The sequence below is a fragment of the Poromitra crassiceps genome (assembly GCF_964638095.1).
Source record: "Poromitra crassiceps genome assembly, chromosome: 3".
In the NCBI taxonomy this organism is placed as follows: domain Eukaryota; kingdom Metazoa; phylum Chordata; class Actinopteri; order Beryciformes; family Melamphaidae; genus Poromitra; species Poromitra crassiceps.
In genome coordinates this window covers 41,565,922-41,590,055 of record NC_139625.1, presented here as the reverse complement: position 1 = coordinate 41,590,055, position 24,134 = coordinate 41,565,922, and the positions used below count along the sequence as shown (strand labels likewise).

The following is a 24,134-nucleotide window of genomic DNA, read 5'->3' as shown; positions in this document are numbered from 1 at the left end:
GTGATGTATTTGAACAATCTGACGCCGGACATGGATGCAGTGCCTGCTACCTGCCGGACAGAGTCTCCTGTCGGGACACACTGCCAGAATAAGACGCAAGAGGAGGCGAGCTCTCCAACCTCCTCAGAGAGCAATGCAAAGGTAATGTCTTGTTTTTGGTCATTATATTTTATGTAGTCTGGTGTATGCAGGATGTCTAATTCACATGTAGATGAAATGGCCTATTGCTGTCTTCAATAGCTGAACACGATATTTTCTCACTGTGTGGGTGGTGGAGGGAGAGAGAGGGAGTGAGGGGGCGGGCGGGCGAACTGATAAATAACATTTTAATTAACTGGTCGGATAAATGTTTTATTCACTGACAGCTTTGATGGATGGCTGGCTCGGGGACAAACGCGGGGGGTAAATATGAAGAAAACATCACAGTCGTCTAGGCTCGTGTGTTGTTATGATTCCGACGTCCTGGGACATAATGTGAGCGTGTCGATGCAGCGGTTCATTGAGAAAAATAAATCCATTCAGGAGACTCCACAGCATCTCTGCGTCAGTGTTGACGTCAGAAACAATGATAAAGTCAAATATTGATCTGGAGAAGGCTATTTTTGGGATGAGTATATTTCACGAAAATATAACACATAGGCTATCCCCCTCTGTTCTGGACACTATGGAATTATGGTTTATAGGCTGTGTCTTTGTCATTATCTAGGCTATTTGAAACCACTTGCATAGAAATTGATTCATGAAGAAATTACCAGTAGTGTAGTTCTGATTGTCCTTTATTTTTTTTATTTTTTTTCAGGAGCTCTGCCAAGACATGGATGTACAAGCTGCTCCATTTGTTCCAACAGTCACTGCAATTTCCTTTACCCCAGATTTCCAGTGGATGGTCCAGCCTACGATCATTACATCTGTCTCCCCGTCTCTGGGTAGCAAGCAAGCCAATGAACCGCAGAGCTCTCAACAGGCAACACCCAAAGCGGGCGGGAATAAGGGAAAAAATGCTGCCAGGAAGGGGAAAACAGAGCAGGTAGGTTAGCTCAGTTGGAGTCTACCTATTATTGGTCAGAAAAGGTTACAGTGATTTGCATAAGCCAATCTGAATTCCTTGTGCAGCAGCAGTATTGTGCATGCTCCTCTAGAGCTGTGTGCTGGCTGTGTGCCTTCCTTAGGCAGTCAATTTATATTCAGGTCACAGCAAGTCTGCAACAATGGTCTATTTTTAGACGCATTGCAGAGAAACATGCTTTTGCCACTCTTCATAGGATGAATTGGCAACGGATGCAGCAGATTAGGAGATGAAATGGCCAGATTCCTCAAGGCAATAACTGAATATTTGTTGTTAAACATCCCAGCTCTCTCCAGAGGAGGAAGAGAAGAAGAGGATCCGGAGAGAGAGGAATAAAATGGCTGCAGCAAAGTGTCGCAACAGACGGAGGGAACTCACCGACACGCTGCAAGCTGTAAGTAAACAATAAAGCATTGATGCAGCTGTCCTGTACATCTACTACTGTATGTATGTTTCCATGTGGATGATGTTGGATGTTGATCTGTTTGAAGGAGACAGACCAGCTGGAGGAGGAAAAGGCAGCCTTGCAGACTGAAATAGCAAATCTTCTCAAAGAGAAAGAGAGGCTTGAATTTATCCTTGCTACACATAAACCAGTGTGCCAAACATCAGAGGAGCTGGACTCTATCTTCCAGGAGTCCACTGGCTCTCCGGAGCTTCCGCCCAGTCCAGATGAGGACAAGCTCCCAGAAGATGGCACCCAGGAAGCCCCTTCGCTGCAGGACATGGACATCCCTAGCGACCCGTCCACAGCCATCTCTGGGAACTCCAACATCTTGCTGTGTGCCAGCGCTGAAATCAACATCTGCGACCTTGAGCCTTCTTTGGACATTAAGGAGGGGCTACTGGACAATATGCTGCCCAGTTTGGACGAGAAAATCCCCATGGAGACGGCTCGCTCCGTCCCAGACATAGATCTCAGCAGTTCCCTGGGGGTATCGGACTGGGAGACCTTGTACAAGTCGGTGTCCGGTGACCTGGAGTCTCTCAGCACCCCGGTGGTGACCTCCACCCCCACCTGCAGCAGCTACCTGTCTGTCTTCACATTTGCGTGTCCCGAGCTGGACTCTCTCACAGAGGGACTGGACAGCTATAAAGGTGGAGGGGGCAAGGCTGAGTCTGTTGACATCCTCAACTCCCCGACTCTCCTCGCCTTATAATGTAGGCAAGGCAAGTTTATTTATAGCACATTTCATACACAGAGGCAATTCAAAGTGCTTAAAAATGGATACAAAGAAAAGAGCAGAGAGAGAGAGACATGTTACAAGGTAAAATATAAGATCCAAAAGGTCACAGTGCAAAATTATTAGCATATTTTTTAACTTTGGGAGGGAATTAATATGCATAATTATATCTTCTTGTCTAAATGCACTTTTCCCCAATACTGGCTGCTATTGATCAACTTATGCCTATCAGACCTGTACAGCGGGAAGCTGTTGGTCAAATCTCAGATCCCCCCCCCTCTTTTTTAGCAGGTTGCTGACTTTGAAATAATATGAACAATCTATGCCACAGTATTCAACAAATACCTTCATGAAATGTCTTGTGACTAGCAAAAGTATAGAGATACATCCAGACACACAGCCTACAGAATGATGTAGCTAAAAGCATGGCTTTTTAATTTGACAGAGGGGACTGGAGCAAGTTCTGCTTTTAAAACGCATGCTGAGGAAAATTCCAACTAAATTTTCAGAGCTCATATATATAGCCTATATATATATTTGATCCGTTACTAGTTCTAAGATGTTATTGTGGAATTTAGTGTTAAAGTATGGTTTTGTGCTTTGATGTCAATAGTATATTGATTGCTGTGAATGTTGTATTTAAGTATTTATCCATGTTAAGTACTTGCATACCTCTACGTCATCAACTGTGGCCATCAAATGTGACCTCATTGTTAAAATGTTTAGAGTTTTCCATGAAAACATCCAGTGCTATATCTATCAAGATGTAATGTATGATTTATTTTTTTACCTTTCAGATTTTGACTTATTTGTTAAATTTTAAAACAAGTAAATGAGCACCGATTGCTTATTTATGCTGCTGAATAATCACAATAAATCTTCATTCAGAGTGATGATTGCTGCTAGTGTTTGCAGTCTGTGTCCACAAAAGATTTTACACATGCTAAAGCAGTGGTTCTCAGAGTAGGGTCCGGGGACCCCCAGGGGTCCTTGAGGCGGTTCCAGGGGGCCCCCAGCAAAAAGGGGATCATTCGTTTCACTGTAATTCCATCCATAAGTATTTTGGTCATGGGTTTCATATACTTTCTGTAATAAAACATCTAAAAGCAAAAATCTTATCAGATGGGGGACCCGCTGGGACAAAATCTTTCTGAATGGTGATCTGTGGTCTATCCTACTTTGTGTCAGTTTAGGGGTCCTTGACATGAAAAAGTTTGAGAACCACTAAAGAGTATAGTTTTAAAGTAGCAGTTGGTGGCCTATGTTTTTTGAAAGTGTGTGTGTGTGTGTGTGTGTGTGTGTGTGTGTGTGTGTGTGTGTGTGTGTGTGTGTGTGTGTGTGTGTGTGTGTGTGTGTGTGCGCGCGTGTGTGTGTGTGTGTGTGTTTGGTGAGGGGACCAGTTCCTTATAGCCCCCCTCGCCCCCCCAATAAATTATAATGATCATGTTTATGACATTCCTATAAAGGGACTTACATCGTGCATGTTTTATTTTTATTTATTTATTTTACCTCCTAAACATATAATATTTGTGCACTTCGGGGTATCCTTGTCAAGCTATCCTGTCTGTAGTGTGAAGCAGTGCAGCCTCTATGCCTCGGTCTGGTTTCTTTTTCTATGGGAGGAGCGGGGCGACTTCCCCACTTCTGCCCCCCCACTTTATGTACTTTTTTACATCCCTGCTTACGTTTGGCTGGCATAGCCTAATTTCCGCATTCCCAAATCCTCCCAGATTGGGATCACATTTAAAAAACGGGCTGATGCAACGATTTCCACTTTTTAAAATCTACTCTCGACCTTCGGCTGACCAGAAGAAAGGACATTTGTTGCACCTGGGATCAAAGTCAGGTCCGTACAACACTTCAAAAGTCGAGATGTGGAGAAAATAGAGCTTCTGTTGGCGCGCATATATAGATCATAACGAGTGTGGCGTGCGTGCAGGCTGCAGCTGGGTCTACTTGTCGTGATGTTTTGTGGCATACTGCATTTCACTGCATTCCTGTATTTTTGCGTGGTTTTTGGTGTTCAAAGTAGACATGGCATCTCCTTGGCCATGCTGTGTAGAAGACCATCGTTGTCTTTTGTTTGCATGCTCTTATGTGCAATCACGCCTTGCACAATTCAGTACAGAATGTTCTATACTTGTCATTGCCACATGGCATTGAATTGTTTCTGAAAACACCGTAAATCTACAGACTGTGAAATCCGCCTAAACGAAAGGCTGTAGCACATTTCTGACTGCAGCTCTCTCACTCTCATGGAAAGGCAACGTTACGTAAGATAAATGCCGCACTGAAGAAAAACTTCCGCTTTGAAATTGACCCGTGACTTGAGTGTATTGCGTTACAGCGGACCTAACTTTGCACCCATGCTACAGCTAAATTTACTTAAAATGCGCAAAAAACGTCAAACAACTGTAAATGCATTGGATAGTCCATAGAAAAGGTTTGCCTGCTTCTCCTGCAGCTAGAAGAAGCCCAAACTGCAGAAGTAACTTTTTTTTTACATTAACTGTAAATGCATATTACGTAGACCCTGGTATAAAAGTGTCCAGAGTTACCCCCCCCCCCCTCAGAAGTTAGCATTAAGGCATAAGCTGTAATGCCTGTTTTGATCAAAGCTACATTGTAATTATATAGGCTACTAAATCATATCCAGCAAAACAAATCCAGATGGAGTTGCTTATGGACAGATAGAATCGTATCACACGATGGTCTGTGGGCTGCAAACGTTTGGGAACCCCTGTCTAAAGCTGGTCTCCTATTTTACTTATAGGCTATGTTATTACTTGAAATTGTATATTACAAATGCTAAATAAGTTGTAAAAGGGTTTCTAGTTGACTTGTGAATTTTACACTACTGGCCAATGTTGAGGCTTCTGCACAAAGGAACTGTGGTTTGCGGTCATCATGTGCCAGCAGCAACATGGCTTGGAGAGTTCCATGTTTTTTTACCTTTACTTCAATGGGGAAGTGTAAAATATGAAAGTTATTAACATGTGAGATAAGCCTACTACTAATGTAGTCTGCAAGTTCAATTCCTCAGCATAACTGTTTAATGCATGCACACATGCCCCAAGACCTATACATAATTCTGATTCCCATAAAATATACACTAGTCTGCAAGTTCTTTTTTACAGTAAAAAAAACCCAGTCAGAGCCAGTTGCTTAGATATTGTATGCCGTGATATTGCAGGATATTGTCTATTCATTCTTGTAGTGTGGGTTTTTGAGAGAAGATGACCTGTCTTGTCTGGAGCTTGGAGATCTGCTGAGCGGTTGTAGTAATTTCCTGTTGTCTTTAGCCACGTCTGTTCACACACCTTTCTCCTTGTGTCTGGACTTAGCTGGGTGGGTATTATTTGCATTCAGTATTTCACGAATAAGGTATTTGTCAATAGAATTAGATTGGCAATAGCATGCAAAACCCGTGGAGCTCAAAATCTGTTCAACAAAACATTCTAACTGAACAATGTCATCTCTGTCATTTGGCTACACCAAAGAAAATGGCAAATGGGTTATTACATTTGGGATGGGGCTCAGCCACATTATGCTCTATTTTGGCAGCCGCATTCCACTCCCCTGACATGAAGGCTCATATGCAGGAAAACAGGCAATGGGTATTTCTTGGCAATGGCAATGGCCTGCTTTAGCTCTCCTTGGAATAAAGGAGAATTTGTCTGAGTCTGCTTTTGTACAGTGTTGTCTCTCTTTTGGTCTCTTTGGGGATTAAAAAGGTAAGCCCTTGCCAAAGGGTGGTAAACGGGGGTATATCCATTCCAGAAAAAGAAGCAAAATGATAAAATAGCCTAATGGGAGACAGCCTCCGTCTCCTGCTCCTACAACAAGTCAGCAATTCATTGGAGTATGGCGAGTCTGACTGCCAGGGAGACTTGGTGTACCTTGGGGAATGCCTACCTCAGCAGAGTGAAGTTGAAGTAGAACACTTGTATTAGTCCCTAGTACTACCTGCTAAAGTATGTCTCATGCTGGCTGAGTACCTAGTACCTGCTAAAGTATGTCTCATGTTGGCTGAGTACCTAGTACCTGTTAAAGTATGTCTCATGTATGGCTGAATACCTAGTACCTGCTAAAGTATGTCTTGTGTTGGCTAAGTACCTAGTACCTGCTAAAGTATGTCTCATGCTGGCTGAGTACCTACCTAGTACCTGCTAAAGTATTTCTCATGCTGGCTGAGTACCTACCTAGTACCTGCTAAAGTATGTCTCATGCTGGCTGAGTACCTAGTACCTGCTAAAGTATGTCTCATGCTGGCTGAGTACCTAGTACCTGCTAAAGTATGTCTCATGTTGGCTGAGTACCTAGTACCTGCTAAAGTATGTCTCATGCTGGCTGAGTACCTAGTACCTGCTAAAGTATGTCTCATGCTGGCTGAGTTCCTAGTACCTGCTAAAGTATGTCTCATGCTGGCTGAGTACCTAGTACCTGCTAAAGTATGTCTCATGCTGGCTGAGTACCTAGTACCTGCTAAAGTATGTCTCATGCTGGCTGAGTACCTAGTACCTGCTAAAGTATGTCTCATGCTGGCTGAGTACCTAGTACCTGCTAAAGTATGTCTCATGCTGGCTGAGTACCTAGTACCTGCTAAAGTATGTATCATGCTGGCTGAGTACCTAGTACCTGCTAAAGTATGTATCATGCTGGCTGAGTACCTAGTACCTGCTAAAGTATGTCTCATGCTGGCTGAGTACCTAGTACCTGCTAAAGTATGTCTCATGCTGGCTGAGTTCCTAGTACCTGCTAAAGTATGTCTCATGCTGGCTGAGTACCTAGTACCTGCTAAAGTATGTCTCATGCTGGCTGAGTACCTAGTACCTGCTAAAGTATGTCTCATGCTGGCTGAGTACCTAGTACCTGCTAAAGTATGTATCATGCTGGCTGAGTACCTAGTACCTGCTAAAGTATGTATCATGCTGGCTGAGTACCTAGTACCTGCTAAAGTATGTCTCATGCTGGCTGAGTACCTAGTACCTGCTAAAGTATGTCTCATGCTGGCTGAGTTCCTAGTACCTGCTAAAATATGTCTCATGCTGGCTGAGTACCTAGTACCTGCTAAAGTATGTCTCATGCTGGCTGAGTACCTAGTACCTGCTAAAGTATGTATCATGCTGGCTGAGTACCTAGTACCTGCTAAAGTATGTCTCATGCTGGCTGAGTACCTAGTACCTGCTAAAGTATGTATCATGCTGGCTGAGTACCTAGTACCTGCTAAAGTATGTCTCATGCTGGCTGAGTACCTAGTACCTGCTAAAGTATGTATCATGCTGGCTGAGTACCTAGTACCTGCTAAAGTATGTATCATGCTGGCTGAGTACCTAGTACCTGCTAAAGTATGTATCATGCTGGCTGAGTACCTAGTACCTGCTAAAGTATGTATCATGCTGGCTGAGTACCTAGTACCTGCTAAAGTATGTCTCATGCTGGCTGAGTACCTAGTACCTGCTAAAGTATGTCTCATGCTGAGTATGTACTCTGGCTGAGTACTGTAGCAGAGTACAACCAATCAAATTTTTCTTCCAATCTCTCCCCTCTGCCTCTTAGCTGTGGTCACGGCCGAGGCTGACGCGATGCCAGGACAAATCCCAGATCCCTCTGTGACAGCAGGCTCCCTGCCCAGCCTGGGCCCGCTGGCCGGGATCTCTGCCACCACGCTGACCGACCAGCTGAAGTTTGGCGACCTGCGGGAGCTCGGGACCATGCTCTCACCTCTGCACTTCTTGGACAACCTGGGCAAGAGGCCACTAGCCATCAAAACTGAGGTATCTGGAGTGATTCCTTTTAGCAGTTGTGATGATGGTAACTAATGCTTGCAAGATTAAGTCTCCCTCACTTTAACTCACGTCACTGTACAGTACATTCTGATTTTTACTCAGCTTACATGTTCTTTCCTGATCATTATTTTACAAATGGACTTTGTAACATTTGTTTATTCAATGTGTATATGGGATACAGCCATAGATACAGTCGGTCTGTGTGGGAACGCCCACAAAATGTTACTACGGCTGGCGCATGAGTGGGGTAAAACCCCCCATATATCTCAATGGGCTGACTCACCAAAGGACGGTGCTGCGGCTCTACACTACAGGATTGGGGATTTTAGAGCGGGTACATAGACATCTGTTCAGGTGTGCGTGCGTTTACTGTGGTGGTTGAATCCCCGATCCTGTCTGCCTCGGCTGGGCTAGCAGCTAAATGCTAACTATACTGAATGGGGAGAACGGGGATTTACCCCACCCTGACCACGCCCCCAGCCAGCTACCCCAGCGTCTATGATGAGACATTGACTGTATCTATGGTGGAAATGAACAGGTGTAACCATGCAAATACAATATTTCAGATTTGGAGTCAAAGGGGCGTACTTGCGTAATAGTAGATTTTACAGGAGAGCCAAAACAAATTATGATCAAACTTGGTTCAGCTGCCATTATACTAAGCACAATATTTTAACTTTTTGTGTTATCAGATTGAGCATTACTATCAAAAAACTATCGCTACAGTTTAAGTGTGTGTGTGTGTGTGTGTGTGTGTGTGTGTGTGTGTGTGTGTGTGTGTGTGTGTGTGTGTATATATATATATAGTGTTAGAAGATCACACACAAAAACCAAGGTAAAGTACAAAAATAGTTTACTTTGTTGATTAAAATAGCATTACAGCATCTTCTTTTCTTTTGTGACAGTGAGAATCGTCATTTATCATAAATTACCATACACAAACGGACAATACAAATACCTTAACCTTAACAGAGACCAAACAAAACCCAAATTAAACATGTGGGTTGACATCTGAGCAGTTACACGGATGAGACTGGAGCCCCTGTCGTCTCCACTCTGCTGCCAACCTCTCTGTCTTCCGCATTTGTAGATGAGCATTGAGCAGTGGCTTGATCTCCAATCAGCCACAATCACTCGATGAACCAATCCAAGCCTACTGCTGACCCTAGGAATGAGAGCATGTTACCAAAGAGTCAAACATGTCAAGATAAGGAACCCCAATGTGGAAGTGCCATGGCAAAACATCACCACGCAAACCAAACAGGAAAAATTATCCACACTGCCCAACAGAATACCAAAGTACCAAACGAATATTACCACAATACCCTTACAAATATACTAACTAAACGACGTCAGGCGTAACATATGGCAAAAGAGCGAAATGCACCTTTTTGGCGCAAACATTGTCTCAATACATGCAGAATATTGGCTTATGAAAGTAAACAATTGTAATACACATTAATTTTAATAGAAATCTAGAAATACCATTTCAATCAACACTGAAATATAAAACAAGATTAGAATGAATATCTTTATCTTGAAGTAATGCTCAGCAACTTTCACCGAGGCCTCTAAAAGTGTAGGCTACATGGAACATATATATATCAAATTGATTGTTTTTCCTATTAAAAACTTGTAATAAACCTTTTTAATAAACCTCTGTAGACATAAGAAGCTACTATTGATTAGAAACTGCAATTTTTATTTATTTTTATGCAAATTGGTCGAATATGATACTAAGAGATTGAGCTGCTTAAAGTGAAAGTGCCTTTGTTGTTACAGTTTAGTATATTATCCTAACCAACAAGTCCACCTAGTGGACATACAGAGAATTGTGACTGTAGTCAAATACACAGTAGATCCATCACACCTCATGGGCCATTGTACTGGAAGCTGGGGATTTCACGGTTCAAAGGTCAGCAACACCCCATGTAACGTTGCCCGCTCTCTGATTTTCTCACTAAACCTCACCAACCCTGATCTAAAAAATCCAAGATTGCAGCTCTGCCCTTCAACAGTAGCTAAAATTGAAGTAAATACTGTTTATTAGTGCTTCTGTCTCATTGAATCAGTTGTACACACAGTACTGTCTAAATTCTATCTGTGGAAATGTTGCTACAGTGTTTGTATAGAGACACTGCGGAGCGCGTCACAGTTCGAAAGCCACGCCCACCGTTGGGGAAACCTGGATCGCTAGTTCAAAGGCAAAAGCGGCCGTTGGGAGGAAATCTGAACACATATAGACAGCCTGGCAAGGTTTTTCCTGTTTTCAAGCAGACAACTCTGTCAAAGAATTATTTCACCATGCTGCCTCTGTGGCCTGACGTGAAATACTTCGACATTTTCCAGTAACATTATTAATTTAATCACCAGTCCAGGTAAGATAATATTTTGATATTAATTTCACTCCATATTTAAACATCTGAAATGCAGACTGCTTTTCATTCAGACTATAGAGTGACTGACGTGACTGACATTGCTGTTATAGTGGATTGTGGATTGATGCTAAATTAACTATCATGTTAGATTATCCTGGGTAAGCCCAGCCTCCATGTGACCTCCATGTACTATCAGTCATGTAGACTGTAGTCTGTAGTACTTGCGTTACAGACATAGTATGTGACATCACATTGAAGGCTGGGTTCACTCAGGCTAATGTTGGATAGCTAATCAGTGAGATTTCACATTAATTTTGCACCCTGTAGCCTACTGGCAGTCAATACAGAGCAAAATATCCTGAGACTCATCACACATGAATGCAACTCATCTGTGTTATAGAGAGGAACTGGCTCAGTCCTCTCTCCTTGCAGCCTAGATCCACATTTTTCTTCTCAACGGCTTCCTTGTTTTGCTCAGGAGTACAAAAAACTTTAATTTGTTTTTGTTTTTTACCTTTGTTGTCTGTGCAGCCCACCACACAACCGCTTTAGCCATGTTTAATTAAATGAAAATGATGCTCGTGTATGGAGGTGAATGGAGAGCTTTCCCCAATGATGGGTGTGCGCGAAATAACGCGAAATGCGTTCTTATCAACTGTTATCATTGCTAACAATGGCTAGCCTGGCTAGAGCTATCTTCGGGTGGTTTCCAGACTGTTTAAATGGAATGTCGACAACTCGGGTGTGACGTCACTCAACTGCAATATTCTTAGTTCCCAATGCAAATGGAATGGACCATAGCAAATAGTCAAAGGCTTTGTCCTGAACTGTTATTTAGAGAGACGAGGAGGAAGAGAGGAGGAAACGAAGGCGAGAGAAAAACAAAGTGGCTGCAGCAAGATGTCGAAACAAAAAAAAGGAGCGGACGGATTATCTGCAGATGGTGAGACATTTACTCCTACTTCACTTTCCCACATATTTTCCATGCATTCCATAATGGGACACCCCTGCTTAACCTGTCTCCTTGTCCCCTCTGTGGAGTCTTTCTCCCTGAATTACTCTCCTCTTTCCTCCACCCTCTCTCAGGAGTCTTAACCTGGCTCCTTGTCCCCTCTGTGGAGTCTTTGTCCCTGAATTACTCTCCTCTTTCCTCCACCCTCTCTCAGGAGTCTTAACCTGGCTCCTTGTCCCCTCTGTTGAGTCTTCCTCTAGATCGTCCCTGCATCGTCTCCAGTTAGTACAAAATGCTGCCGCTTGGCTAATAACTGGGAAAAGAAAGCGGAAGCACGTAACTCCTGTGTTGGCCTCCCTCCATTGGCTTCCTGTCCATTTCAGGATTGATTTTAAGATTTAGTTGTTTTTGTTTTTGTTAAGATTTTGTATAAGGCTTTAAATGGGCTGGCGCCTTCCTATCCTGCTGATCTCCTGTACCATCATACTCCAGCCAGAGTTCTGAGGTCAACTAGCCAGGTGCTCTTGGATGTTCCGAGATCCAGGCTCAAAAACAGATGCGACTGAGCCTTTGCGGTGGCTGCCCCCAAACTTTGGAAGAGCCTACCTATCATAAGGACTATGCAGACCCCTGAAATGTTTAAGTCACTGCTGTTCTCATTTACCCTGATGCTGCCAGATGGGGGCGGTATTGTTTTCACAATACACACCTATCTGGCAGCGTCAGGTTAGTTCTCATTAGCTTTCAATTCGGGGTTGAGCTTGTCACCCTTGAACTTACTTTTATTGTGCCTATTATGTGTATTGTTCTTTTTATTCCTATTTTTACCAACTATATATGTCTCTTTGATAATTGTGATTGGCAGTTCAGCACTTTGGTCAACCGTGGTTGTGTAAATGTGCTATATAAATAAACTTTGACTTGACTTGACTTCCTTCCTTAATTACTCCCCTCTTTCCTCCACCCTCTCTCAGGAGTCGGAGCGACTAGAGATGATGAACTGTGACCTCAAAGCCCAGATTGAGGAGCTGAAGCACGAACGGCAGCAGCTTATCCTCATGCTGAACCGCCATCGGCCCACATGTATCGTCCGGACAGACAGTGTCCAAACCCCGGAGAGCGAGGTCTGCCCCCTGCTGGAGCAGCTGGAGGCAGAGTGAAGGGGCGCTGGCTTAGCCCAAGATTCCTTTACAGCCCAGGAGAAGCAGCACTTAGCTCTGAAGAGAACATGCGGTAACACTTTATAATAGCGTTCAGTCCTAAGTCTTGTATCAGCCTTTAGTTAACGATCAACTAATCATTTACAGAACATTAATATACATTTGTAGATTATTAAAAATAATAAGTGACATGTTAATATATATGACATGTGTTGTAAGTCATCTATAAACTTTTAGTAAATTAATTGTTCTTCACCTGCTATAAATGATGTGTAAATCATTTAGAAGCCTTTCTGCATCCCCTAATATAAAGTGTAAACAATTCATCACACTTAAATGTGTTACATACAAGGGGGTAGCACCGTTTGTGAAAATTGAAGCCGATAGACCAGACCTGCACATCCAAAGCGTCAAGGCCGCGCCCCTTTTTGGGGGATAGAAAGAATGAATAGTGTTGTTGTGATGGTATTTTGCCGTGTTTTTAGCTAGCATACACAAAATACCAATTCATTAATTTCGGGTTCAAGTGTTTTTTTGGTTTGATAAACATGTCTACTAATTATTTTGCGACCTTGCCCGAACCTGAACGGTCGAGATATATTAATAAATTAAGGTTGACTGGTCTGTCGTCATGTCCGTTCAGCCTGAGTCAAAGAGGATTTCCGCATTCCCCCAAAAAGGGGCGCGGTGCAGTTCTGGTCTATGCAGAAGTGCCTTCAATCTGCATTCTTTCGAATGGCCTGCAGGGGGTGACCCATTGGTTTGTGGACTTCTGTTTTGAAATTACAATTACAAAAAAAAAATACAATTACAAAGTTTGGCATTTTGGCCGTTGCCATCTTGGTTCTCGCGCGAGACGGTGCGAGACCAGGGGTTTATCTTTCAAATGGCCTACAGGGGGTGACTCCACTGGTTGCAAAAAGAAGTCTGGTTGTATGGAAGTCAATGGGGAAATTACCCCCCAACTTCTCACTTGATTTATGGCCTCAGTAAACACTTTCCTAATGTGTTTATGGTCTCAATCGCTAGTTTCAGACTATCTTGTAGTTACAGACTATACATTCAGGTGGTGTCTGTCTTGTCATAGACGTGTGGTTAATGGGTCAGCATGGGGGAAATCCTCCCGTTCTCCTTATTCAGCATAGTTAGCATTTAGCTGCTAGCCCAGCCCAGGCAGACAGGATCTGGGATTCAAGCCCCACAGTAAACGCACATCTGAACAGACGCCTATGTACCTGCTCTTGAATCCCCAATCCTGTAGTGTAGAGCCGCAGCACCTTCCGCTGGTGCGTCAGCCTACTGACACAACGATGCCGGAAGAAACATTTTGTGGGTGTTCCCACACAGACAGACTGTAGCTATGCTTTGGGGCATGATTGACAGGTTGCCTGTCCATTGATCACGCAGCTTGCCGATCACGGTCCAATAGCAGGTGGCACTGCGGCTGTGTGGGAAACCCCTGGTCTAGCACAGTCTCGCGTGAGCTGCGTGAGATGACAACAGCCAAAGTGACAAAACAGAAGTCCACAAACCAATGATCGCCCTGTGCAAGCCATTCGAAAGAAGACAGTTTGAAGACACTTCCGCATTGGTTTAATTCCCCCACACACACAAACAAAGCTACCTCCTTGTATTTAACACATTTATGTGCGATGAATTGTTTACATTTTAGGTTAGGGCAGGGGTTTTCAAAGTCTGAGACTGTGGGCCTCCCCCCAGACAAAGCTTGGAAAAAGGCACCCCCCACTCCTGGATGCCTATGTGATCATGATTATGTTATTTGATCCCACAGATAGTGAGACACTCAACAATTGGGTCAAGATAGCCCTAATATCGCTGTTTGACATACATCAGACTACACCAAATACATTAATAAAAAGGTCTGTCTGAAGGCATTTATTAGTTTCTGACTCTGGGAAAGTGGGAAAAACAGTCAAATTCCACAAAACTACTGTATCTGAACTATCCCTTTAACCTAATGACACACATTTTGGCTATTCTATGTGATCCCCTTTTGATAAATAAGGTAATAACTAATGTAATATTGTAGCCTGGGTAAACCCAGCCTCCACGTGACCTGTATCTATGTGCTATCAGTCACTTGTGACTGATAGCACTTGACAGTCACTTGTGACTGATAGCACATAGATAGAGGTCACGTGGAGGCTGGGTTTACCCAGGCTAGTAATATTGTATCACTTCATTCACTGACTCCCCCTGAAACTGCTTGGAGCCCCCCTGGGGAGGCCCGCCTCCCACTTTGAAAACCCCTGCATTAGGGGATGCAGAAAGCCCTGTAAATTATTTACATATAATTTTATAACAGGTGAGGAACACTTCATTTACTAAAAGTTTATAGATGACTTACAACACATTTGTGATATGTTAATATATTACTTATTAATCATCTACAAATGTATATTAATGTTTTGTAAATGATTAGTTCATCATTAACTAAAGGCTTACAAATGACTTACGACTGAACGTTATAATAAAGTGTTACCGAACCAGCCGAACACTCCTGCCTTAAGCCGCAGAGCATTAAACCACAAAGTGGATCCAATGTGATTGGACACTGTATTGGCAGTTGAAATTTAATATTTTTTTCCTGTCTTTTGCTGTTCAATGTAGTTGTCATTCAGGACCACATAACTCCAGCCACTGTCAATATAGAGTAGGTCAAGTACAAAATAAATCCACCCTGGAACATTTAAACAAACATTTAAGGCCCTGTGTCCACAGACAGCTTTTTAGTTTTTTTTTGTTGGCAGAGCGCTTTTGATATCAAAAATATGAATGCCCAGACTCAGAACATTTAAAAACGTGCACAGACACAAAGTGCACGGTGCTGACTCTGACAGGTAGTAGCTAACGTTAGCTAGCTAGCGTACAAGGTAAATATCAAGCTAACATCAACCTAACAAGATAATACAATTCATTCTCACCCAGACAGAGCCTCTCCCCTGCCATGTTTGTTGATCTTTTTTGTCTCGCCTCTTCCTCGATTTTGCTTTGATCGGTTGAAAAAAGTGACATAGTTGAGCAGTGCTCTTGAATGTTGAACTGTTTTCTACTTGAGGCGCCCAGAGCGCTCTGCCCAAAAACACTAGCCACCATGAGCGCTGAAACACCAGGCATGGTGCTGGGAAGAGGGGCGCTCTGTCTTTACCATAGATAATGAATTGCAGAAAGGCACTGGCAGCTCAAAAAAAGCTTTCTGTGGACATGGCACCTAACACAGTAAAAAAAAAAAAAATCACAATCAAAAAGCAAGAGCTTCTGTCTACACTCACTGTTTTGCACCGACTGAATCATACTGGAAGAAGTCCATCATAGAAGAGGAAGAGATGCCAGTTTCTCCACTGACAGTAGCCTCAATAGACCACAATGCATTGCAGCCACAAGACCGCAGAACTTGAATGGAAATATGGTTCAGGTTCTGTGGACAAAACCTTTTGTTTTGAGTAAGGAGCAAGGTGGATCATAAACAGGCAAACAAACTAGATGGGCATCTAGGTGTATTTATCACACCCCTATTCTGACTGGGAAACAGGAAAATACTACCAAGTAGAAGAGCTCAGTTGAGGGAAAGTGGGTAGGCCAACGCCAAAAATTTCAATGCTTCATCACAAAATAACTCCTGGAATGCACCGAGCATCACAGACTGATGACATACAACAGTCAGGGTGGATTATTTCCTTACTTTTCAAACACGGTCAATGGAAAAACGGAAATTCCCAATTTTTCAAAGCCAATTACTCAGGCCCATAGGCACAGTCAGAACTTGTATTATACCCGTAGTTATTAGTTATTTTATCTGTTGTATTACATATTTGGTGGCACAGCGGTTGATCCGTTTTCTATGTTTTCCCTGTTTTGGCGCAGGCGTCAGTATGCACATATATGGACTGTTTACATTGTAGTTGTTATACTATTGTTACTTCCAGTTACTTTTTTATACTTTTGTATATTATGTCATATAAGCATATAAGCTATCACAAAATCACATTTTGTATTTCTGCAAGAAATAAATGTGTAGTTTCTTTTCTACCTGAAGTCTTTTTAGCCTTGCAACAAAAATGAAACCTGACAGTTATATAATGCATCAGAAATTATTTCATGGCATTGATGTCTGGATAATATTGCCATCTGGTGGCCAACAGCACCACATGCTGACTTATCACATGGTGTCCTGGTCCCCAGTGGTGGTTCTCTACCTTTGCTGTATTCTTATGTATTTTCTTTGCTATAATCCATAATTATTTGCTTCTACAACAATCACATTCCCCACAAGATTGCATTTCCATATGTTGGGGTCCAGGTATGACCAGTCCTTCAGAGGTTCAGAGATTTGATCCCATAGACACCCAAGAATTGAGCTCAGCTTGACTTGTTGCTGTTTGACATACTTCAGAGTACAACAAATGCTTAGTTTCTGACTGGGGAAAACAGTCAAATTCCCCCAAACTACTGTATCTATGAACTATCTACCAAATCGCACACATTTAGGCTATTTGGTCTCCTTTTGATAACATGTATAACAACATAACAACAATGTAATGTTTGGAGCACCCCCTGGGGAGGCCAGCCCTCCACTTTGAAAACCTCTGATAGGCTGTTTAATATAGAAAAAAATATATACTGTATAGGAATTTATGTTAACCTCATGTCCCATAAGAACAGTCGACTCATTTATTCACAAAGGTGGCGGGAGTAAAAGTGAGATTAGCTGTGTTCAAGGCAGTCATTGTTACCACAGGAGGTATTTAACTAGCAGATTAACGTGGCTGACCTGGCATAAAACCAAACAAAACCTTTTGTGCATGGCAGAGAATATCCTTTAATAAATTGTACGAGGATACACTTTTCACGGCAGGCTATATATCAAGGACACTAATTTGGTCCACATTAGAGCCAGAGAACCCCATTTGATGACATTTTGTCTCTGGGACCCAAATCTGATCATATTTTATTGTTAGATATGATTTAGGTAGCTGAGTCGAGAGATAACAGTGAAAGTATGATCAAGACTCATTCTCCTACATTATCTAATGGTGTCAACTTCTTGTAAATTAAATAATGATGTTTAATGACTCAACAACAATTTGCAGGGGAACCCCCTCAAGGACCCCTGGTGGTCCCCAGACCCCAGGTTCAGGAAATCTTGAATGCAATGGGGGTCATTGGTCTAGCAGTGGTTAAATGGGGGTCGTTGGTCTGCAGTGGTTAAATGGGGGTCGTTGGTCTGCAGTGGTTAAATGGGGGTCGTTGGTCTGCAGTGGTTAAATGGGGGTCGTTGGTCTGCAGTGGTTAAATGGGGGTCGTTGGTCTAGCAGTGGTTAAATGGGGGTCGTTGGTCTGCAGTGGTTAAATGGGGGTCGTTGGTCTGCAGTGGTTAAATGGGGGTCGTTGGTCTGCAGTGGTTAAATGGGGGTCGTTGGTCTGCAGTGGTTAAATGGGGGTCGTTGGTCTAGCAGTGGTTAAATGGGGGTCGTTGGTCTGCAGTGGTTAAATGGGGGTCGTTGGTCTGCAGTGGTTAAATGGGGGTCGTTGGTCTAGCAGTGGTTAAATGGGGGTCGTTGGTCTGCAGTGGTTAAATGGGGGTCGTTGGTCTGCAGTGGTTAAATGGGGGTCGTTGGTCTAGCAGTGGTTAAATGGGGGTCGTTGGTCTGCAGTGGTTAAATGGGGGTCGTTGGTCTGCAGTGGTTAAATGGGGGTCGTTGGTCTGCAGTGGTTAAATGGGGGTCGTTGGTCTGCAGTGGTTAAATGGGGGTCGTTGGTCTGCAGTGGTTAAATGGGGGTCGTTGGTCTAGCAGTGATTAAATGGGGGTCGTTGGTCTGCAGTGGTTAAATGGGGGTCATTGGTCTGCAGTGGTTAAATGGGGGTCATTGGTCTGCAGTGGTTAAATGGGGGTCATTGGTCTAGCAGTGGTTAAATGGGGGTCATTGGTCTGCAGTGGTTAAATGGGGGTCATTGGTCTGCAGTGGTTAAATGGGGGTCATTGGTCTGCAGTGGTTAAATGGGGGTCATTGGTCTAGCAGTGGTTAAATGGGGGTCATTGGTCTGCAGTGGTTAAATGGGGGTCGTTGGTCTGCAGTGGTTAAATGGGGGTCATTGGTCTGCAGTGGTTAAATGGGGGTCATTGGTCTAGCAGTGGTTAAATGGGGGTCATTGGTCTGCAGTGGTTAAATGGGGGTCGTTGGTCTGCAGTGGTTAAATGGGGGTCGTTGGTCTGCAGTGGTTAAATGGGGGTCATTGGTCTAGCAGTGGTTAAATGGGGGTCATTGGTCTAGCAGTGGTTAAATGGGGGTCATTGGTCTGCAGTGGTTAAATGGGGGTCGTTGGTCTGCAGTGGTTAAATGGGGGTCATTGGTCTGCAGTGGTTAAATGGGGGTCATTGGTCTAGCAGTGGTTAAATGGGGGTCATTGGTCTAGCAGTGGTTAAATGGGGGTCATTGGTCTGCAGTGGTTAAATGGGGGTCATTGGTCTGCAGTGGTTAAATGGGGGTCGTTGGTCTAGCAGTGGTTAAATGGGGGTCGTTGGTCTGCAGTGGTTAAATGGGGGTCATTGGTCTGCAGTGGTTAAATGGGGGTCGTTGGTCTAGCAGTGGTTCAATGGGGGTCATTGGTCTAGCAGTGGTTAAATGGGGGTCGTTGGTCTAGCAGTGGTTAAATGGGGGCCATTGGTCTGCAGTGGTTAAATGGGGGTCATTGGTCTAGCAGTGGTTAAATGGGGGTCATTGGTCTGCAGTGGTTAAATGGGGGTCGTTGGTCTAGCAGTGGTTAAATGGGGGTCATTGGTCTGCAGTGGTTAAATGGGGGTCATTGGTCTGCAGTGGTTAAATGGGGGTCGTTGGTCTGCAGTGGTTAAATGGGGGTCATTGGTCTAGCAGTGGTTAAATGGGGGTCGTTGGTCTAGCAGTGGTTAAATGGGGGTCATTGGTCTGCAGTGGTTAAATGGGGGTCATTGGTCTGCAGTGGTTAAATGGGGGTCGTTGGTCTGCAGTGGTTAAATGGGGGTCATTGGTCTAGCAGTGGTTAAATGGGGGTCATTGGTCTAGCAGTGGTTAAATGGGGGTCGTTGGTCTAGCAGTGGTTAAATGGGGGTCATTGGTCTAGCAGTGGTTAAATGGGGGTCGTTGGTCTGCAGTGGTTCCCAAACGTTTTCACCTCAAGGACCCCTAAACTGACACAAATTAGACTATGGATGGACCCCCATTTGATAAGATTTTGTCCCAGTGTAGAAAAGGCCATCTCATACCGACTGATATGAGACCGTGCACATTGGAACACACAAGCTGATGTCATGGACTGGACCACCGTCATCGGTGTGAGGTCATCGATGATGTCACTGCAACTGTGAGGTCATCGATGATGTCACTGCGACTGTGAGGTCATTGATGAGGTCATAAGTGCAGTTAGTTGTGATGTCACCGGTGATGTCATACATGCCAAGACAAAAATAAGCAATGTTTAGTCTGTTCTGTGTTGCTGTGTTGTTCGACTGCTATAGCCTACTTGATCGGCTGCTTGAAAGACATAAATTGTTCCCCTTTTTGCTGGGGACCCACTGGAAGCCCCTCAAGGACCCCTGGGGGTCCCGGATCACACGTTGAGGAACCACTACTTAGGCTACCAGCTAGCTGCCTTTCTTATCAGTGGTCCAAGTTCCAGTTGGGTGGAGTGAGTTGGGACACCCGCGCAGTGTCTACAGAGCCCAATAAAGACGCTTCTCACTTCTCAGACATGAATGAACTGTGGAGCTCGGTCAGAATGAGGTCGTCAAATTTGGGGAATTGAGTCGGTTGCCGTGGTTGTGGCAATGTTCTTTAACTTTGTTTTGAGTTTTGAATAAAGTGTCAGCGAGAGTGAGAGTCCACACTGACAGCGTCAAGTGACCGACTGGGAAGGTAAATAAACGGATTTTTTTTTTAATTTGTAGACTATTGGCCTGAGCATTTATCTGGTTTTTAATTGGATAAGCACTGTGCGTGGTGGAAGACTATCTACATAAAGGTGATCATCTTAATTGAAACTGGTGAAAATGGGAGATAATGCGGACTTTGACGACAGGGACACAAACGATGTGAAGGAGAACGGTTTGGATTTTGGAGCGCCATCTCCAGATATCACGGAGCAAATTGAATGCACCAACATCCCAAACACGGACAGCGGCTCCCCGGTGCCCACCACGCGTTTATACAGGAGGCGCTGGGTGGTCGTCTTTCTGTTCAGCTCCTACTCGCTGTGCAACGCTTTCCAGTGGATCCAGTACGGCATCATCAGCAACATCTTTATGAAATTCTACAATGTGGACTCCTTCGCCATAAACTGGCTGTCTATGGTCTACATGCTGACCTACATCCCCTTCATCTTCCCAGTCACATGGCTCCTGGATAAGAAGGGGCTGCGGCTCATAGCGATTGTGGCCACCGCTGTCAATTGCTTGGGGACATGGGTGAAGGTGGCCAGCGTCAGATCCAGCCTGTTCTGGGTGACCATGCTGGGACAGGTGGCGTGTTCCCTCGCACAGGTCTTCATCCTCGGGATTCCCTCCCGCCTGGCGTCGGTCTGGTTCGACTCGGATGAAGTCTCCACCGCCTGCTCCATTGGAGTTTTTGGGAATCAGGTGAATTGCTGTTCTTTTATCCATAAAGGAAAATCACTATATTCTGTTTGACAGATTTTGTCAGAAGAACCTCTCTCCCTCTCTCTCCCTCTCTCTCTCTCTCTCTCTCTCTCTCTCTCTCTCTCTCTCTCTCTCTCTCTCTCTCTCTCTCTCTCTCTCTCTCTCTCACACACACACACACACACACACACACACACACACACACACACACACACACACAGTAAAGGTGATGTGAATGAAACCTGAGAAACAGAAACGTATGTCATTGTGCTGGACTACTTTGGGAAGCCTTTGGATCTTCATTAACCTGTGTTTTTTTAGGTATAGGTCTACTTATTAACAGATATGCTTCACAAGAGATACTTTTAACGTTAATATCGTAACTCTACAACTTAGTTGCAAACAGTGTGTGTTTGTGTGTGATGAGAGGATTAGTAGCGGTTGACCAGTGTGTGTGTGTGTGTGTGTGTCTGTCTGTGTGTGTGTGTGTGTGTGTCTGTCTGTCTGTCTGTCTGTCTGTCTGTGTGTGTGTGTGTGTGTGTGTGTGTGTGTGTGTGTGTGTGTGTGTGCGCGCGTGTGTGTTTGTGTGTGCGCACACGTGTGTGCGTGCCTCTCAGCTCTGGTTTAGGGGTGAGGAGGAGTCTGTCTCTGTCCTGCATTGAAACAGAACATGCTCTTAGATCTTGTTCTGTCATTTCAGTAGCCTACATGTTGTGGGGGTGGAACTAAAGCCTGGCACCTGGACATGCAGTTCAGAACTATTTCACCTGCCGTCTGCCTGCCTGGTATTGTCTTCACCGTGTGTGTGTGTGTGTGTGTGTGTGTGTGTGTGTGTGTGTGTGTGTGTGTGTGTGTGTGTGTGTGTGTGTGTGTGTGTGTGTGTGTGTGTGTGTGTGTGTGTGTCATCATGGCAAAATGTGGTGCTGGAGACACCTATGTAGGGAACTCCTTCAGAAGCCGTTTTAGTACTTTGCCAGGGTGTCTGTCACTGTGGACAGATTTTATTATGCAATTTTATTATGCGAGTAATTTTATAGGCGAAAACAAGTATTTCACATGCGACCATATCAAGTCGAGATGGTTTTATAGGCCTGTCCCCTGTGGTTAAGCCTTTTATTGCACTATCTTCATGGAAGTAAGGCGAATGCTCTGCCAAACATGCAATCTCAGTTATTCAACTACTAGACTATACTAAAATTCACGTGTTTTTATTGGAAACAAAACAAGAATGAGTACATGCCCCCAACCCCCCCCCCCCCCCCCCCCCCCCGCTTCACTCCCTCCATTCATGCCTGATATTTGTTTAATTGGAGCAGAGGTGGTGTAGCTGGAGGCAGGGGACAGCAGGGGCAGTGCAGCTGCTAGGAAGAAACAACACACACAGAATGAAAACAAAACTTGCTGTTTACTATGCCTATATTTGCTTGGCAATTCATTATGAACCTACTGCATCTCCACCTATGAATTCACAAGTAATATTTTCAGTCAGTATATCTGATGAAAAAGAGCTATAGTAATGCTAATGATTGATTATTTATTTACGTTAATATGCACTCAGGTGCCCAACCCCCATGGGTTTACAAGACACAACAATAAAACAGAACAATAAACAACACAACAATGATACATTTAGAATACAAGTCGTAAGACAGCAATGGGCCGGACAGCAATATAAAAAGCAATACATCAGTTTCTAAATAGAAGGTTCTGTCTTTGCTCCATGCTTGACAGATACAATTTGCAATGAGGAAGATGAAAAACATAGCTCAAGTTTCTCATAGTCATCCAGCTCAAAAAAGTCAACGTAGATACAGGACATTTTGCTAAAGAGTACATCCCTTGCGTCATCATACGCAGTGCAGCAAAACAAGAAATGAACCTCATTTTCAATTTTGTGTAGCTCACAAAGTAAGCATAGTCTTTCTTCTTCTTAAATCTACCGGTTTCTAGTGCTAAGGGGAGGGTTCACGATCGTAGCTGAGCACACAGAGATCTTTTTCATCTGTTCAAATCAAATTTCACATAGGGTTCAACACAGTAGCTGTCCTTTATGAGCCGATTCTTAGTTTTGGTTTATGCCACAGGTCCACAGCCCATTTACTGTATCTTTATACAAAATAAACATGTTACTCATAGATTCTCGGATGTCACAAAGTAAATAGTTATGAAAGATAAATGATAAATCGTTTGATTCAACAAGGGATTTCACTTCATTAGCCCAGGGGTGATCATGGGCGATGTCCCAATTAAATATCTTTTTAGTGAGTCTCTGATCAGACATTCTCACCAATCTATTCCAGAGCCGCAGTATTTGACATTTGTGTCTGATGTGTGGGGGTTCCCAACCCATATCACCACTGATGGCCAGGACTGGAGTGAGTTTATGAACTCCTAGAAAATAGCGGCTGGCTCTTTGGTGCACAGTGTTACAGCTTGGATGATCACGGAAGCCCCAAACACCAGAAGCATAATCCGACACAGGACAGACGCATGAGTTATACAGTTCTGTGTAGGTATCAAAACCCAGCTTACCACAATGCTTAACTTTGTTCAGTACTGAGCCCAATGCTCTGCCTGCTGATTGAGCTAGGACATTAAATGACTTAAAGGACATTATGCTTGTCCGGCGTCAAGCCCAAATATTTATAGTGATCCATATATGATAGTACAACTGAACCAAAATTAAAAACAAAAGAGCTCCTCACCCTTGAAGTGGATCTAAAATGTACTATTTGTGTTTTGTCTTGATTTATCAAGTCTCCATTTCCGGCACCAATCCGCAACAATGTTCAACATGATCTGTAGGTCATTTTTGTGCTCAGCAAGTAAGATTATGTCATCTGCGTACAATAATATGCCCACAGTTTGGTCATCAACTTTGATTCCCTTGCTGGATGCCTTAATCTGAAGTGCTAAGTCGTTGACAAAAATGGAAAATAAAGTTGGGGACATGACGTCTCCTTGTTTTGTTGGGG

At 43.8% G+C, this 24,134-nt stretch overlaps 2 protein-coding genes across 3 annotated transcripts; both read left to right on the top strand.

Annotated features, from left to right (window-relative positions):
- Window positions 1-3: 3 nt before the first annotated feature.
- Window positions 4-2,226, top strand: fosaa (v-fos FBJ murine osteosarcoma viral oncogene homolog Aa; the record flags this gene model as incomplete). The annotated part of the gene is made up of 4 exons (XM_083633710.1): window positions 4-141; window positions 800-1,027; window positions 1,353-1,460; window positions 1,558-2,226. The coding sequence occupies 4 exons, from the start codon at window positions 4-6 to the stop codon at window positions 2,224-2,226; spliced, it is 1,143 nt and encodes a 380-aa protein (XP_083489836.1).
- A 1,749-nt stretch (window positions 2,227-3,975) lies between these two features.
- On the top strand, window positions 3,976-13,423 carry LOC310773525 (jun dimerization protein 2-like). 2 transcript variants are annotated; one of them, XM_083633420.1, is made up of 4 exons: window positions 3,976-4,096; window positions 7,810-8,027; window positions 11,256-11,360; window positions 12,344-13,423. In XM_083633420.1, exons 1-4 carry the CDS (start codon window positions 4,009-4,011, stop codon window positions 12,527-12,529), a joined length of 597 nt encoding a protein of 198 aa, XP_083489546.1. In that variant the 5' UTR covers window positions 3,976-4,008; the 3' UTR covers window positions 12,530-13,423. The 2 variants fall into 2 exon arrangements, with proteins under 2 accessions (XP_083489546.1, XP_083489547.1); XM_083633421.1 differs by lacking the exon at window positions 11,256-11,360 and having other exon boundaries at window positions 4,001-4,096.
- Window positions 13,424-24,134: the final 10,711 nt, after the last annotated feature.

What these genes read in the sequence shown, in the direction of transcription:
- LOC310773525 (XM_083633420.1), top strand. Translation starts at nt 4,009, where the DNA reads ATGCAACGATTTCCACTTTTTAAAATCTACTCTCGACCTTCGGCTGAC. An exon ending in GCACCTGGGATCAAAGTCAG is followed by an intron (nt 4,097 to 7,809) that starts GTCCGTACAACA and finishes TCTGCCTCTTAG; the next exon opens with CTGTGGTCACGGCCGAGGCT. An exon ending in GGACGGATTATCTGCAGATG is followed by an intron (nt 11,361 to 12,343) that starts GTGAGACATTTA and finishes ACCCTCTCTCAG; the next exon opens with GAGTCGGAGCGACTAGAGAT.